General features: G+C 44.6%; 1 protein-coding gene across 1 annotated transcript; it reads right to left on the bottom strand.

Annotated features, from left to right (window-relative positions):
* Positions 1 to 1,971: 1,971 nt before the first annotated feature.
* On the bottom strand, positions 1,972 to 6,715 carry FGF19 (fibroblast growth factor 19). The gene is made up of 3 exons (XM_065755727.1): positions 6,472 to 6,715; positions 6,240 to 6,343; positions 1,972 to 3,709 (listed from the first exon to the last, which is right to left on the bottom strand). The coding sequence occupies exons 1-3, from the start codon at positions 6,713 to 6,715 to the stop codon at positions 3,377 to 3,379; spliced, it is 681 nt and encodes a 226-aa protein (XP_065611799.1). The 3' UTR covers positions 1,972 to 3,376.
* Positions 6,716 to 16,345: the final 9,630 nt, after the last annotated feature.

The raw sequence follows: 16,345 nt of genomic DNA, 5'->3' as shown, positions 1-16,345 counted from the left end.
GCGATGGACGCCGGGATGCGACGGCGAGCCGGAGGGGCCGCGTCGCGCTGCCTTAGTGCGCATGCGCGGAGCCGGGATGCGCTGCAGGCAGCAGGGGGCGCCAAAGCGCCGTGTGGGCAGCGGAGCTGACGGAGGCGCGCGTTGCTCTCGCTGCCCCACGTGATGCGAGCGGAAGTAAAGGTGTTGCTGGAGCTACCCTGCAGTTAACGTCCTGCTTTGGAAGTTAACGAGAAGGAAGTGGTTTGAGCTCAGTGGGCAGGTGGCTTGAATCGTTACGCCACAAAATCGGCAGCTTTCCATCTAGAAATCTGCCCAACCGCTCTTGTTTTGGACAGCAGTCCTGTCACAATTTCACCCCTACTTCAGCGTCCAGGTGACGTCTCTTCTCCACAGCCGTTCTGCAGCTCTGCTTCACTTCAGCAGGCACCCACATGTTTGTGAACAAAGGAAGCACATTTATCTAACGTACCATGTCTTCTGTACAAAGCACGACTGTCCTAAGTTTTCAACATCATTTCATTACTGGAGTAGCGATAGCACTGATGCCACAATGCCTGAATAAAGGTTTTACAGCTCTTCACACCTCCCCGAAGTGGAAATGGAGGAGGCCAGTATCTCCTTTTCTGTAGCTTTCTCACTACTCGCATTTACACATCATAGCTTCTAATGGGGACTTCACAAGGAGGCATTTGACACCTTACCTTTTAAAATGTTTTAGGGCTGTAAAATGCAAATGGAAGCGTGGCAATTGCTATACTGCCTTTGGGTCGCAGTGGTCAGCCAGGACCTTTCCACAGCAGTGCTGGTGTTTGCATTCCCACAGAGCCAAGGACAATGATGTTTCAGGGTTTTGCACACCAAGTTCCTGCACAAGTCAGGTGTCTGGTAGCAGGGAAAGCATTTTTACAGTAATCGTTCTGCCTCAAGCTGGAATCCTGTCACATTTCATAAGCAAAATGGCTAGGCCTGATCAGAGCTCAGATGGGAAAACTCCAAGGAAAACTCAAGTGGTCCAGGAAGTGGTGTGGGTAATTTAGCTCCTGGAGTTCCCTCTGTCTAAATAAGATTTGAGCCAGCCTCTATCCATGCTGTTACAGTAAGAATCACTGTGCTGCTCGTGGAAGATGCAAACCCAAAGGTGTCAACAAATAGGGTGCTATTTCCCAATGGAACGATGCTTGGCTATGTTTTCTTGGCCAATATTTGTGACAGCAATGTTAAATCTACTTAAAGATCTCGCCCAGGATAATGTAAAGAGAGTACACTCTAAATTTTATTGTTTGCTGTGTTTCTATTGAGAAATGTGATTTTTTTTTTTTTTGTGGAACAGCGAGGTTTTGAACAGATTTTAATAGTTCATTTTGTGTTCTGGGTTTTGGTTTCATGGGTTTTGGTTTCATGGCAGTGGCACAGCATGAAGGAGAATGTGAAACACCGTGGGAGATGTTTTGCAGCCAAATGCTCTTCAGTTCCTGTGAGTCACCCTTGTAGCATTTCTAGAGTGAAATGCTCAGTCTTAGTTTTCCTGACAGAAATCAACATCTTTTTCAGGCTTAATAGCCATTTTCCCTCCTGGAAGCACTATAGTGTATGGTGTCATTTTTTAAAGGAGGGCAGCCTTCCACCTTGAGTGGTTTCACATTTTGCCGGTGGCTCATGCATGTGGTGTCGAACCTTTCCATAACAAAGATACTTCTCTCAGTCTTGCAGTTTCACGTGGGGTTAATCAGGAACAGGCAGCAGATGGACAAGAAGTCCTGCATTGGCACTCACTGTCTGGCTTTGGGAAACTCACTCTGTCTCTGTGTTGCACCTCAACTGCACCATCTCCACATGGCTGCTGTGGAGCCAGATCCCACAGTTTGATATAGCTCCTTCAAGTGTTTGGGTTGAAGAAGTCGCAAAAGAGTAGACTAGATTTCTGTATTGAAGAAGATTTTTATTCCAAGTGTACACATTACACTACCAATAATGAACAGTAATTTAAAAAGCTATTGTTTCCTAAAATTTAATGATTACAAAACTTCAAAAAATTTGTTACAACCAAAAAAAAAAAAAAAACCCACCTTCAAGAGTATATAAATAGAATTTTGAACATAAATAACAGTAACAAAATAAACAGAGGTATGTATTTAATAAATTAATTATAAATATTGCATTGGCAATGAAGTGCTAGGTCAGAAGAACACAGTTTCCGGTAGAGCTTTTTGTATAGAAATCTCTATTATAAGCAAGCCTTTAAAAATGAGTGGAATCCCTGAACCCTTATATTCATCTTCTTTTGGTTTCTGTTTGGTTATTCCTTTGTTAAACTTTCACAAGGGGAGAACAGAACTGAGAACATCAGACATATGCTTCTTGGCCAGGAGGACCCCACAATCCCTTCCTGCAAGAAGCATGGCATGGCCAGCTCAGTTCTGCAGTGTTTAAATCACCTGACTGTATCTCCACAGTTTCAGCTGATGCAGAATCAAGCCTAGATGGACTTAGAAGAATTGATGATGGTTAAATAAAAATATTAAAATGTTCTTTGCAACTGATGTGACTTATACATCAACCATTTTCAGACTTTCTCTCCATTTGCTAACAACATAAATGAATATATACATCTGGATGCTAATTTGAACTGCTCATTCCTACCAGATGAACACAAATGCTAGTTCTGAATACACTTCTACCCACATGCTGAATTCACATTAATGTTAAAGACAAGTCTATACTGGATGATGCAGTTCCCTTCGTGAACATAAATTAGCCTATAAAATAAATCAAAGATCCAGTTTTCCAAAGGGGAAAGGAATAAGTATTTTCCTTTCTTCCCTTCTTTCCAAGGGGAAGAAAAAGCACAGTATATAAGCAGAATTGTTTTCAGTGGTATGCTTTCAACAGAAAGTTTTCCCAGAAGGTTGTCAGCAGCTTTTTGAGAAACAGCACTAACTTTAGTTCATGTAACCACACTTGCTCAGTCTTCCTTAATCGTGTTTTGTTCCAAATGTTTGTCTACAAGATTGTGAACTTCCCTGTGAATGGCAGGATTTCCTGTATTTGCTCCTGTGAGCAGAAATAACAGGTCAACACATGTGGTAATGAATCTGATGAACAAAAACTACATATTTTATCATCACCACAGTAATAGAGGAACTCTGAATTTGTTAAGCTGTTCTTATTTAATTTTTCTTTTCCAAGTAAACTACGGAGAGGCAATTCTTTTGAATATGGCATCTGGGCACTCAGCTCTTACAGGTACAACACATTGTACAGAAAAGGCTGGCTCTATACTGAGACATGAAAAAAAAGTTTGAGACATCACTACACAAGAAGCTAAAAACCTGCAACATTCTGTAGTATTTCTTTAGAACCGTGTGTGCAATCAGAGTCATTTCTGAAAGCTGGGGCTCTTCACTGGAGATAGTTTGGAAGTGATCCCGAAGGGATCCATGCTGTCCGTTTCGAGAGGTGACGAGTAGACCTCTGGCTCAAAAGCCTGGCTGTAATCACTGTATTCACCAAAGTCTGTCACCTCCACTGGCACAGTGTTGATCATGGGTAAGAAGTGAGACAGTGGAAGAAAATCTTTTCCTTTGAATTGCTGTCTTTGTTTGGCACTGCTCAAAGACACCGATATTCCGTATTTTTTTGATTTATACACATTGTAGCCGTCTGGACGAATCTCCTCTTCAAAGGAACAGTCCTCAATGGAATAGCTGAGCTAAACAGCAAGGAATAAAGCCAGTTACAAACATGCCCGCTAGATTCACTGTGCTCAGTTAAGATCTTACATAAGAGGACATAACTGCTTAGGTATGAAATTGTAGAAGTACATTTGTGATATTCTGTAGAGACATTCTGTTAGGGTCTAGGATCATCATTCAGACCTTCCCATGAGCACTGCATTTTGTACAATACTGCTGTTATTTCAGGCTCAGTCACTGCAGGTGATTGAACTCCTGGTCAGCAAAAGGCAATTGCTGATGGTGCTTCAGTCCTCACTGGTAAGTGGATGCTCCGCCTGGCTAAATATGGACTGTATTTGCTACTTTCAGTCTTTTTTCATGTGCCATCAAGTATACAGGGTACAATTAAATGCATGCATCTGAGTGTCATTTAAAAGCCCTCATTAAACTAATCCATCAAAAAAAGGTTTTCTTCAAAATAAACTAATATTTTTCATCTCACACACAATATATCTCAGAAAAGTATCAGTATGTGATGCTCAATTGTGGCTGAATTGTCACCTGTACTTACTGCTATGAGAAGTAGTCAGCCTTCCTTTGGAGGATGATGAAATCAGCAAGCTTCTTTAGCAAGCACATGCTACAAATCACACTGGTTGTTGATGGCACCCCCTTGTCTTCACCAGATTGTTCCCTGCTCACTTCAGTGGGATTGTCCCTAGCATAGTTCTTAATACATTTTAAATGCACTTTCAGTATTTCCAGAATTTTTTTTTCCACAGGAGAAATTTACAGTACGTCAGTATATTAAGCAGCCACATGATTTCTGATAAACTACAGAAATTCTGAGGGCAGGCCTACAGCATACTGTGTGCTCAGAATCAGCCCTAGCCATCCCTGTGTCCTGTGTTAAGAAGCAGCACATTTCAGGATGGCTGAGTTTAGGCCCCAGACATTGCACCTGCCCTTTCCTTCTTCCACTGCTGAACTCTGGGCTAAGGAAAACGCTTTGCCTGGGCTGATAGTAGAGAGATGATGGTGGGTGTCGAGGATGACCTGGCTTGTTGCCTTCAGTCTCCCACAGGCACAGTCTCAGCCAGTGTTTCTTGGGCATCGGAGGAGTACAGCTGGTATATGCTAGAGGCCATTTATTTCCTCCTTCCAAGTGCAACCCTAGAGAAGGGTGGCTGTGGGAGAGGGGGCTGTGTCTCAAAAGGGAAGACTTTTCTCCACATGTTAACTTCTACTCCCTTCACTTCTGTGAATATTGTTACCAAAGTCAACAAAGCTATTTTCTAGAGTGAGGCAAATAGAGTTGGTCCATGACATGAGGGTATAATGGCACAGCCACATGCCATTGTGTTTCCAGAAGAAAAGCTAAAGTCCTGTAGAACTGTTCCTGAAGAACACTGTACACCAAACAAACCCACTCAAAGGATGCTCATTAGCTTACAAAATGATGTTATAAGAAAGCTTCTTTAAAATTCCATGACTACAGCAGCTCCACTAGGAGCAAGATCCAGATTTGTTCTGTTTTCACTGATGATTTTGCTTTGGCTATACATTAAAACTTTAAGCTAATAATTGACATTGTCTGAGCCTGTGCACCTTATCACTGCATCGATTGTCTGATTCTAGCCCAGAAAAAGAAAAGAAACTGAGATAGAAAGACTCAGTCCTACGCTGTATGCTCAGTCAATAACCTCACTACACCCGTCTTGCTCTGAGTGAACCTACCGGGAGTTCTGACAATGGGCCAAGTCCTCGCCCTGCTGCAATCAGCACAAAGTTTGCCGCAGCTATCAAAGCAGAATGGAGCTGCGCCTTTACTACAGCACAATAACAAGCCGTCACCCCGTGCAACCCAGGCTCCTGCAGAGCGCTTAGACAAAGCCTTACTCTGAACTTTCAAATTCCGAAGCTGGCAGCTTATCTCTGGGTTTACAAAGCCAAGTTTACATCGCCGATAATATCTACAGGATATGCTGACATCGCTGGGCGAAAACCACGAGCCAATGGCTCAGTGCCAGTGGGTCACTGAGCTCTGCAGCCTGCCACAGGTGTCCTGTATTTCAGACGGGAGAGGGACAGCAGGGCTGAGCCTTCATGAAGCCCTTTCTGTTTGGTATTACCTAAGAGGTGACACCCCTGTGTCTCCAGAGTTTGTTTGAGCAGCTGCAACCTGAGTGCATCTCCTTTCCAAAGGAAACCATTTTTACGTTATTTTTTTCCCTAGGAGTATCTGAACTGAACAGTGAGAAATTATTCAGATCCAATGCCCTGACTTCACCTGTTTCCGAGGCAACCACCAAACGATGAGACTTTCTAAAAAAAACTCAGTTTTGAACGGCACTGCATTTTCCACGTGAAATAGGCACTGTGCATTCGGGACGATGCTCCCTTGCTGCCGCCCTCTAACAATCCCGCGGCTTCCCGGGCAGCGGCAGTGCCAAGAACGACCGAAGCAACACCGAAAAGGAGGGGATACCCCAAAGCCCCGTTAGCTCTCCGCGGTGCCAACAAACTCCCAACCCCCAACTCCGCCATTCTCGTCCGGGGGCTCACCTGTCCGTGCAGCCGCCCCGCCTCGTCCATGCAGAGGTAGCGGGAGCTCCGCACGCCCTTGATGGCCACGGTGCGCACCGCCACGGCGCGGATCTCCAACAGACCTGCGGGGAGAGGGGACGCGCCGTCAGCTCCGCGCCGCCGCCCGCCCGCCCGTCCCATCCCGTCCCGTCCCGTCCCATCCCGTCCCGTCCCGTCCCGTCCATCCCGTCCCGCAGAGCCCGGCACTCACTCTGCGGGCTCTGGCTACCGGCAGCGTCCACCCGGCCGTCGCCGCCGATGCGCAGGAAGCAGCTGAAGAGCCCGTGCTTGCTGGCGGTGTAGAGGTGCCGCAGCCGGATGGGCTCCCCCCAGCCGTAGTTGACGTGCGGACCCGCGTCGGGCAGCGGCAGCGACCTGGCGGCGGCGGCGGCGGCGGCGGCGGCGATCCCCAGCAGCGCCAGGGCAGCGCCGGGGCCGGCGGGGCGCGGCCCCATCCGCGGCGGACTCAGACTCGGACTCGGACTCGCGTCGGGCAGCGGCGGTGCCGCGGGCGTTGCGGGGCGGTGCGGTGCGGTGCGGGGTTGGGCGCTCTGCGCGGCTGGCGGTGTCGCGGGAGGGATGTAGCACGGGCCAAGCCGGCCCCCCGGCTTTTTATAGGCCTCCGTTATCAGCCCGATCGATTCGGTCGCATCCAGCTCCAATATAGAGCCCGTTTCATAGCGGGAATTGGTCGGGTCGGTCACTCCCCCCGAAAATATTGATCAGATGACATCATGTCGGAGGGGACACCCTGCGGGAGTCGCTCCCTCCCCAGCCGCATCTCTGGGCCTTCCCCTCGAGGCTCCTCCGCTCTGGTCCCTCGCGAACCGAGCTGCTGGGACGGGACGGGACAGATGGGTCGGGTCGGATCGGGACGGGCCAGGCTGTCCCGCAGCCCCGATGTGAGCCCGAAGTACGGGGAATGGGACCAGGGGTGCGTGACCCAAAAGGCACCATCGGTCACGCAGAGGCGAGGGAGCAGCGCAGCCTCTCGGGGGACATCACTCCGCCCGTCCGGCGCCAGCGCTTGTCCATCCTGTATTTGTATTTCAGATCTAAGTTAGAGGGAATGCTCGTGGAACACGGCCGGAGGAAAAGTCGGTAGGCAGGGCAGGGCTCTGCCATACTGCAGCTCAGCGGTTCCGGGGCTTCGCGGCCGCCGTCTGGCTCTCTCCCGGCCAGAGAAGCGCGACTTGAGCACGGGGTGAGAGCGGCCACTGCCCGGCACCGGAGCGACGGCACGTGCTGTCTCGGCAGGTCTTGGCACGGCATGGCACGGCGCCTCGGGACGGACCGGCGCCGCTGGTGGGCTGTGTTGCCGCCCGGCCATCCCTGGCAGTGCCGCTAGATGGAGCCGGGTGCCTGGGTGCGGGCTGACCTCTCCGTCGGGGAGCTGCTGCTGGGGTCTCTCCGGCTCTTATTTCCCATTCGCGCAGATAAATCGGCAAAAAAGTGTGTTTAGAGAAACTGGGCAGAGACCCGAAACGGGCATCAAATGGGTTTGTCCCCGGTCCGTCTGCTGACATGCTGGGGTTCACCCAGCAAATGTGTTAGGCATTTCAAGGCATTCCTGCTGATTTTCCCGATGTCCATCCTACCTGAGCATTACATCCCAAGAGAGAAAATAGGTACCAATGGGATTTCATAAATAAAAAGAACATTCTTTTCCCACGGGATACATAAAGTGTCAGTTAAGCATAACATAGTCTCCTGCCTCCAGAAGAATTTTTGAAGCAAGTGAGCAAACAGAACCTTCCAAATGCTGTTTGTATTTCTTTGCCTGTTTACTTTTTTCTCTCTGTACACTTGCACCTCCATCCTTTAAACACTTCCACAAACATCTTTTCTTTTTGAGCAACACAAGCTCAGCAAGGCTGAGCATATGGACAAGGCTGCATGAAAATACAGAGCTTTATGGGATGGTGGCCCACGCCTGTATGGATACACTTCTATACACCCTAACCACGTGCACTCTGTATCACTGAGGTTTGTCATGCTGATTAGTCAGTGTCTACATGATCAGGGCCTTGCAACACCTGCTCCCTGCAGCAAGTTTTGAGTCATCCCAAGGAAGCCCAGTTTTCTCATCCTGCTCAACAAGTCATTAATGAACATGAGGGCCACCTCACTTCCAGGTTGCTCCTCCTGCACCATCTCAGTCATGGGTTGACGTGAGAAATTCCATCCTTCCAAACATCTCACAGGCTCACAGCGTTACAGAACCAGTAAAGAATACAAAGGAGTCTGAGATCCTATTTTTTTCCCTCTACATAATTCTGCACCTTTGCGACATGGCTGCTCCAAAGCAGCTTGCTGCCTACAGCTCTGGGCCCCACAGCAGTTGTGCATGTAACTCACTCTGGCTGTTGAGCATTCTTTGAGGCACTGAGCACCCAGCACTTACACAGAGTTTGGGCTGAAATGAATCAGTGAAATGCTTTGGTTCATTTTGTTGTGCATCTCAATGAACAGAAGCTATTTGATGAGTACTGATGCTGCTATACTATTAACGCTGTACTATTATAGCATTAATAATATTCTCCATAATCATATACAGTGTTTTCTTCATCAAAAAGTCAAGCTCCTCTTAAGCATAACAAACGGATGTTTGCAACATATTTATTTATTTTGGTGGTATTATTATTCCTTTGTGAGGATCAAAAATGGAAGTAGTAAAGGAGATTCACATTTCATATCAGATCAGATGGAAATGAAACACTTAACTCATTTGTTTTTAGGAATTGTCTTTCTTGGTATAACAATCTCTCCATCTAATCTGTTTGTCCAAGTTCCTCTGCAATCAGTGACTGAGGTGAATGCCTCCACGTGCTTATCTGGGCTGGGTAGCACCAACCTATCTCCAAACAGCTGTTTAAGAGATATGGGTTAAATTATCTCTGGAAGTGCTTATTTCTTTATTGACATTGGGAAAAAACCCTCAGTGATTAGCCCAGATTTAGTATTTTATTTTTTCTGAGAGCTAATTAATCTCACTGTTCAACGTATTCTGCTGTAATGTGACTTTTATATCAGTTCCCATATAAATCACTGAACATTATCATTTATGGGCATCTTTTTGCTAAAGTTCGATAGAAAGACACATCTTTGCAAGTTTCTGAAAATGTATTTGCAGAGACGTGTGACAAATCACACCGTCACTTCCAGTGCTAGGCCTGCTCCCTGTATGAACAGAGCCACCAGCAAGGAAACCTGGCAGTGTGGAACTTCTGCCTTTCTGGGGATAAGAAAAAGTAAAGGAGGAAAGTCTTGTAGAATAAAAATACCTCCTGACTAAATACTACTCAACTGCAAAAGCATTTTCACCTGTTGTAATTAATCATTTATTTCCACTGTGCTTTTCAGTGGGCCTATATAATTTCTGCAGAACAAAACCTTCAGCTTTTGTGATACTAAAGCTGAACCAAATAAGGTTTGGAAGATCATGACTGCTATGTTTTAAAAGTCAAGCATCCATCAATCCTGGAGCGTGCCAAAAAAAAAATGAGTGTTTGTGTCTTAGTAGGCAGTAACGTCATTAGGACCAAGTGAGGTAAACTGAAGGAAGGTTGCTACATGGTGATCAGAAATTGGGTATGGAGCCGCTCCTGAGCAGATGATGATCACCCCACCTCACCACAACGTCTGTTCAGGCAGATGTAATCAGGTCTCCCTGAGCCTTTACTTCTCAAGACTGAACTTTCCTGTTTCCTTCAGCTGCTCTCTTGTGCTCCAGACCTTTCCGGTTTTGTTGCCCTTCTCTGGACATGTTCCAGGGTGTGTTTATATATCATTGTAGAAAAGGAAAATGGTACAGAAATTTTAAGGTGTTTTACTTCCTTTGAGGTATATTTGGGATCTCCGTAGATTTAGGAGGAGACATCACATGATTGTGATTAGGTATTACTTCTGAGTAGAGATTTGTGAGTCTTTCTGCTTTTAATCTGAAGTCAGAAGCTGAAGAACTTCAGTGACTGAGAGAACTCCAGAGACAGCTGGAGATTTCCAGCTCATTCCTTTGCTTCTGAGCTCTGCTGCAACCTCTCTGTGCCACCCTGCAGTGGCAGCAAGCAGACAATCCTCACTTGCCCTGATGCAGACAGTGGGCATCATAGCCAGGTGCTTCCCCCTGCCTCTGGTAGAAACAGCAGGAGTAGACACAGCATGCTGTGACATGGCATTTGAACGCAGGGCTGTTCTATAAAGAGCCTTATCAGTGCAGCACAAGTTAAAAACCTGCCTAAGAAGAAGGGGTTACTCCACCACGTGTCAAGGGCCACTCTGCTACCCAGTTTCTTCTGCAACCCAAGAGGCAGAAAGATGACAGTATTTCCCCATGGACTGTGAATGAGCACAGAATTAAGATTCCACAGCACCTACTGTGTACACCCACCGACAGGATGCCTGACAAGTGAGGGCTCTCCCCGTACTGTGGGTATAGCAGGCCCTGGTGAGTTAGCAGGATTTAAATACATTGAATACTGGCAGATTTTCAAATAATCAGCTTCTGGAACTGCTCTGCTGAAGTGCTCACTGCACGGGAGAGGTTCTTGCAACTGCCAGTGATAGGTACACATACTGTTGCTGGTTCTTTCGAATAAACACAGCTGGACAATGAATTTCTCACCATTCTGATATCGAATGTTTTCTTAACAGACAGTGCATTCCTGAGAGTATTATGTAGCTTGGAATTGACTTGAAGCTTCCATGATCAAACGATATCTTCTGATTAAGTCTACCCTAAAGCTTACCAAAGTCCCATCAGTTTCAAATGGCCCAGTAGCATTATTTCCTCACTGCAAACAGTTATTTCATACTTTGAATGTACTTGAGCCACCCGTCTTTTCCATGCACTACAAAATCCTTTGGAATTGTGAAACTTAATAAAGCCTTATTGATTTTCTAGGTATTTTACAGCACCTTATTTCCAGTGAATCAATAAAAGTTGGAAAAGCTGAGGCACATAAACATCTAATCTAATTGAAACATTTCAATACCCAAGGTAAATGTAATCTTGAGTCTTCATGGAGGCTGAGGTCCACTGCTGGAAGAATAATAGATGCTAAAAGAAGATAAAAATAAAAAAGGGAATGAATTTGCTTCCGAAGTGATGCTTCAAAATCACAAGGGTACTAAGAGTACATGGTCAAAGTGGTTCTGCTCAAATACATGCTAAATCTTACAGAGCCAGAATTAATCAGGTGATCTTGTTCAGTCCTATTCAATGCTATCTGCCAAGAAATCAGTCCTAAAGAGCACAGTAGGAAACTGGGATGTGCAAGGGCTTCAACAACAAGTCCGCTGTGGGCACAATAACCAAATCTGACTGCAAAGCAATTTTGCTGAGTTATACTGGGGATACATTTGTCCCATGTAGGAATAAATACATTTCAGAGGAGGTGAAAAGTCATTGTCTTTATTAACAAGGACATTGAATCAGGGACTTCTAATTGGTCGTGTTTTGGCAGTTAGAAGTAAGAAAGGGAGGGAACAAAAGAGGCTTAGTTGTGTTTGTCTGTTGAGTGAAGCATTTCTGTTCCAGGATGATGACCCCACAAACCGAGTTGTAGAGCCAATGGAACAAACCTGTGAGCACATCTACCAAGGAAAAACTGCATTTTCTTACAGATGTTGGCAGGTCAGGTTATTTGTTAGACTCACACTTGTGCTTTCTGTGGGATGACGTGAGAGATTTGAACTGGTGCAAAATAAGACACTTACATTCTCTATTTGCTAGACTAATGTTAAATCACTGTTATTTTCTGCTCAGAGCCTTAAGGTTTATAAGTCTTCTCTGCTTCAGTTTTCTTGCTGCCTTTTATTTCATTTTGTGCTCTGCTGCTTATCATTCCTAGAAATTGCTAGTCACCGACAGGAATGGGTAAGCACAGAGCTGTAAATGATTAGTGAATGCTGGTGAACATAGTGTCAAAGTTTCAATTCAGGGCACAGGTGGGAGGTTTGTATAATGCTTATTCACCAACTATCATCACTTTTGATTATTATGATATTGCAGGAAGGCCTCTTACTGAAATGACTAAGCCCTTCCTGAACCAGTTCAGAACGAATGCAAATTAAAAAAAAAAAAAAAAGTATAAGATTTCCTGATGGCCTCTTCTATGACTGTTCAGAATATTTTGCATGCAGACATATCCTCAGCTTCTGGAAAGCAAAGTGATTCAATGAGCAGTTGCCTTCCTTTCAACACAGACCATATTTTGTGCCTAGAAGTAAAGATAGATACCTTAGGAAGGACTAATAAAACTCCTTCAAAACCTGCTTAGTAGACAGAGTTACTTCCCTTGGAATTTTTAAGGTGTGATGGTATCTTCCCTCTCCATAAGACTCCCAGACACAGTATAGTTGACATACTCACACTGAAAGTTTGAGAGTGGAATTTCTCAAGAGGTGAGGGGTGAAGACTACTAGTAACTGATGTTCCACTCAGACATCACAGGAAATAGTTTTCTGATGAAATCCCACTGTTGTGGGGTAGCTGCATGATTTGCCATGGATCTGAAAATTAAGTTTATGGTAAGTAACTTTTGCTAATGTTCCTTATTTCAGCCTCTTGGAATTGCTACCACGAAACATGGCTGAGGGACATTTGAGGTCAAGAATTGAAGGGCAAAGGTTACTGAAGCATCCTGCCAATGCAGGTGAAGCTGACTGTTATTTGACAAAGCAGAAGTAACACGGGGTCTAAAAAGAATGGTATTCAAATAGCTAGTCCATCCAAAACACTGCATTTAGATTGATCCTAATCAGCCATAATTTCCTAGTTTAATGGCCAATTAAAAGGCCATTTGAAAGTAAGAGAAGCAGAACAAATCTTCATTGAAAAAAGCCTGGTTGATCTTCAGACAGTAAGTCAAGTTTACTTAGGTTTTACACATCTGACTAGTGAGAAAACTAGTAGGTAATTCAAGTTCCAATGGTTGCTCAGATTCATCAAATGATTTGTTATAGTATGAGATAAAATCTTGAGCATTGCTGGAAAGTGAAGAAAAATACTTTCATTAAAATAAAGGATTTATCTCTCTAAACATAACAGCAAATATTAAATAGAATGTGAAATCTACCATTACCTGTTTGTTGTGTATATTGCTTACCTTGACCTGATTAAAGTAGTTCCTTAAACATTACTGGTCAAAGCAAGAGACAAATTGCCACTGGTTCTTTCATGCCTGGAGGTACAAAGAAGACCCTTGCACGATAGAGTTGCCTCAGTTCTTGAAGTGCTCTGTGTGGGGCATCAAGGTTTCATTCAACAGCAGAGGCTCCCTGATACCTCTGTATTGCTCTTTATCAGAGGTCTCTGGTAGATAAAGCCTGTAAAACACCAGCTACTGATCTCTGTTACAGTAGGCTCATTCCGCTGAAGAGCTGTATTGCTGGACAGTGGCTGCCCTTTTTACATTCTCTTTACTAATAGATCGCATGCTGCCATTAGCTTTACTTGGGTTCTGTTAAGAAGATGTGTCGATGATTGCATAAAGCTGTAGAAGGAATTAGCCAATGCTAATGAAATAATGAGCAGCAGAACTATAAATGGAGCTTAAACAATGCTTCCTATTTGTGGTTCCAATGTCAGAATTGGTATCCCATGCTTAAAAGACAGCCATCTCCCAATCTAGTTTTTCCCTAACACACACAATGGTGACAATCCTTTGCACCATCATGGCAATTAGGCATGGTATAAAAACTCACTGATTAATCACTCACTCCACTCACTAACTTACATTTTTTAGAGTGGCATGTTAACTCTTGATTTCCCAAGTAAGCCAGCGATGGACTTATTGTCTACAAGTTTTGCCAATAATTTATACCCTTGCTGCCCAAGTTCTGTCATTAGAAGATGGTAAGATTTCTCACTTATCATACCTATTAACCACTTTGCACTGGAGCAGATCTTATTATTTGGTTAATGCAGTGGTTACTCATGGGTAACTTGTATTTCAGTCTGATTTCAGCGTATGTTACTGATTAATCAGTTTGTGTTCATAACAATGCTGCTGATATTGTGTTAAGAAAAGGAGATAAGGCCCGATTCTGCCTTCCATGAAAAAAACCTCATTTACTTCAATAAGATCTAACTCAGATATTTAGTAACAATTAGTAGTATGCCATTAGAGCAGCAAATAATACATATGATTTTGGCCTTTAAAGTCCTCATAAGAATGAAGGCTCCTTTTACCTCACTTTTTATGTGCACTCACAAATTAGCAACCATGCAATGTTTTGCTTCCTAGCATAACAATGCAGAGGCAGTAAGCAGATTTTATCATCTCCCAGTCCGCACATTTATTCCTAGAGAGTTTTACTCGTGTTACATACGTGAACGTGCATGGCTACAGCTTTTCCAACTTTAGATCAATGAGCCACGCAGCAAATAGCACCGACTTGGCAGGTCCTCTGCATTCATCTGAATGAAATGAAAGGGAGCTCAGTTCTTGGCTCCAGTTTTCTGTCACTCCATTGTCATTCAACAAAACCGACCAAAGAGACAAGCGATCAATCCATAAACTCGTGAAGCCTCGGTCTCCAGCTGTCATCGGCTTTGAGCTCTCTCCACTGATCTTATCTGTTGTGGAGTGATTGAAAGTAATTTGTTTTGGTTGAAAGTAATTTGTTTTGGAGAGTAATTAGATTATCTCTTGGGGGGCTTCCTACCTGGTGACCCAGTGTTTCTCCTTGGCTTGCTGCTCATTAACATCAATTACCATAGAGACTCTCTTCAAAGGAAGGCTTGCACTGCCCAGGGTGGGGAACCTATTAAGGAATATGCTTCTCATTCCTGCTAGGAGATAATAAACCTTCTGATGTCAAACAATTATTTGTGGGTCAGACACAAACGATCCCGCTGGAGCTTAAGCCTTTCATTTGCCATCCAGTATGAAATGTGTAGCAATTAGGAAATGAGCTAGATCTTTTTATAAGAGTGTGTATATATCAATGTGAATATAACAGCCACAAACAAATCCCCATGTACTATTTGCAAGCATTTACTGGTGCTGCTAAAGCTGTATGCTAGGCGGGGGGGGACAGTGGGCTGCTCTGGAAAAAATACAAGCAGGCGTCCTCTGTCACAGAGGTATCGGAACAGCAAGCAGAATAAACCCCTGTAGGGGAAACTGCAGAAAGGCTCAAAAGTTCATGCTTTGACTCTTGGCCCCGGTATCAACTCTTTAACCGAGACAATTAATATAGTTATGTGTATGACACCACACTGATAAGCATCATAATAACACTAGTAACTGTCTTTTTCTGTAATCATTAGAGCTTTAAAAGAGTCGTTGCCCCACTGTGGCATTTAATGGTTGTGATTACATTGTTACTACTGTGTGATCCCACAGAATAGTATAAAATAAACTAGAAACACAACGACGCACCTTGTGAACTACACCTCTTTTTCAGACGCAGCAAATCTGAACAAGAGTTCACGCCAGTTATGTGTTAAATTACCTATGTTCAGTCAAAATTTTCCCCTTGGTCCATCTGATCTTTGTGTTGCATGGGCAGCAGAGAGATGTCTGAGCAGATGCAGCCTTTAAAGGCAAGGTTGGGGCGTGGGGCCTCCCTGGTATCATTGAAGCACACAGGATGACCTGTGTCTGACCATGGGGAAGCTGGGGGCAAGCGATGAGAACGTCCTCATTCTGCAGCTGCCAAGGACTCCCTGCAGCTGTCCTGGTCCAGAGGGAGAGATGTGCTTTGGGGGGAGTCTGGCTGCGAAGGAGGCACCCATAGTGCTGTCTGTCATCAACACGTACCCTGTTAGGTGGTGCTTGCTCTTACATTTTAAATATGTGGCACAAATCTTAACATCTGTTTTCTCAAGAGCTGCTAATAATAACATCTGAATTAAATAGCTGTCGCTTTTTTTCTCATATGTCTTGTTTGAGTAACAACATTATTGTATATGAAAGCAATTGTTTTATGCATGCCAAGAAAGAATAAAGAAGACCTTTGATGAATACAGCGAGCAGCATGTAAATGTGATGAAGGAATGCAGAGGCAAATGAATGACCTTTCTGAAACAGAATTTCTCCCCACACCACCATTTTTGCCCACATTAAATTCAGTTA

Source organism: Cyrtonyx montezumae, unplaced genomic scaffold (genome assembly GCF_038088225.1).
Source record: "Cyrtonyx montezumae isolate F1298 unplaced genomic scaffold, pur_monq_1.0 scaffold_10, whole genome shotgun sequence".
In the NCBI taxonomy this organism is placed as follows: domain Eukaryota; kingdom Metazoa; phylum Chordata; class Aves; order Galliformes; family Odontophoridae; genus Cyrtonyx; species Cyrtonyx montezumae.
This window is presented reverse-complemented; position numbering and strand designations above follow the sequence as displayed.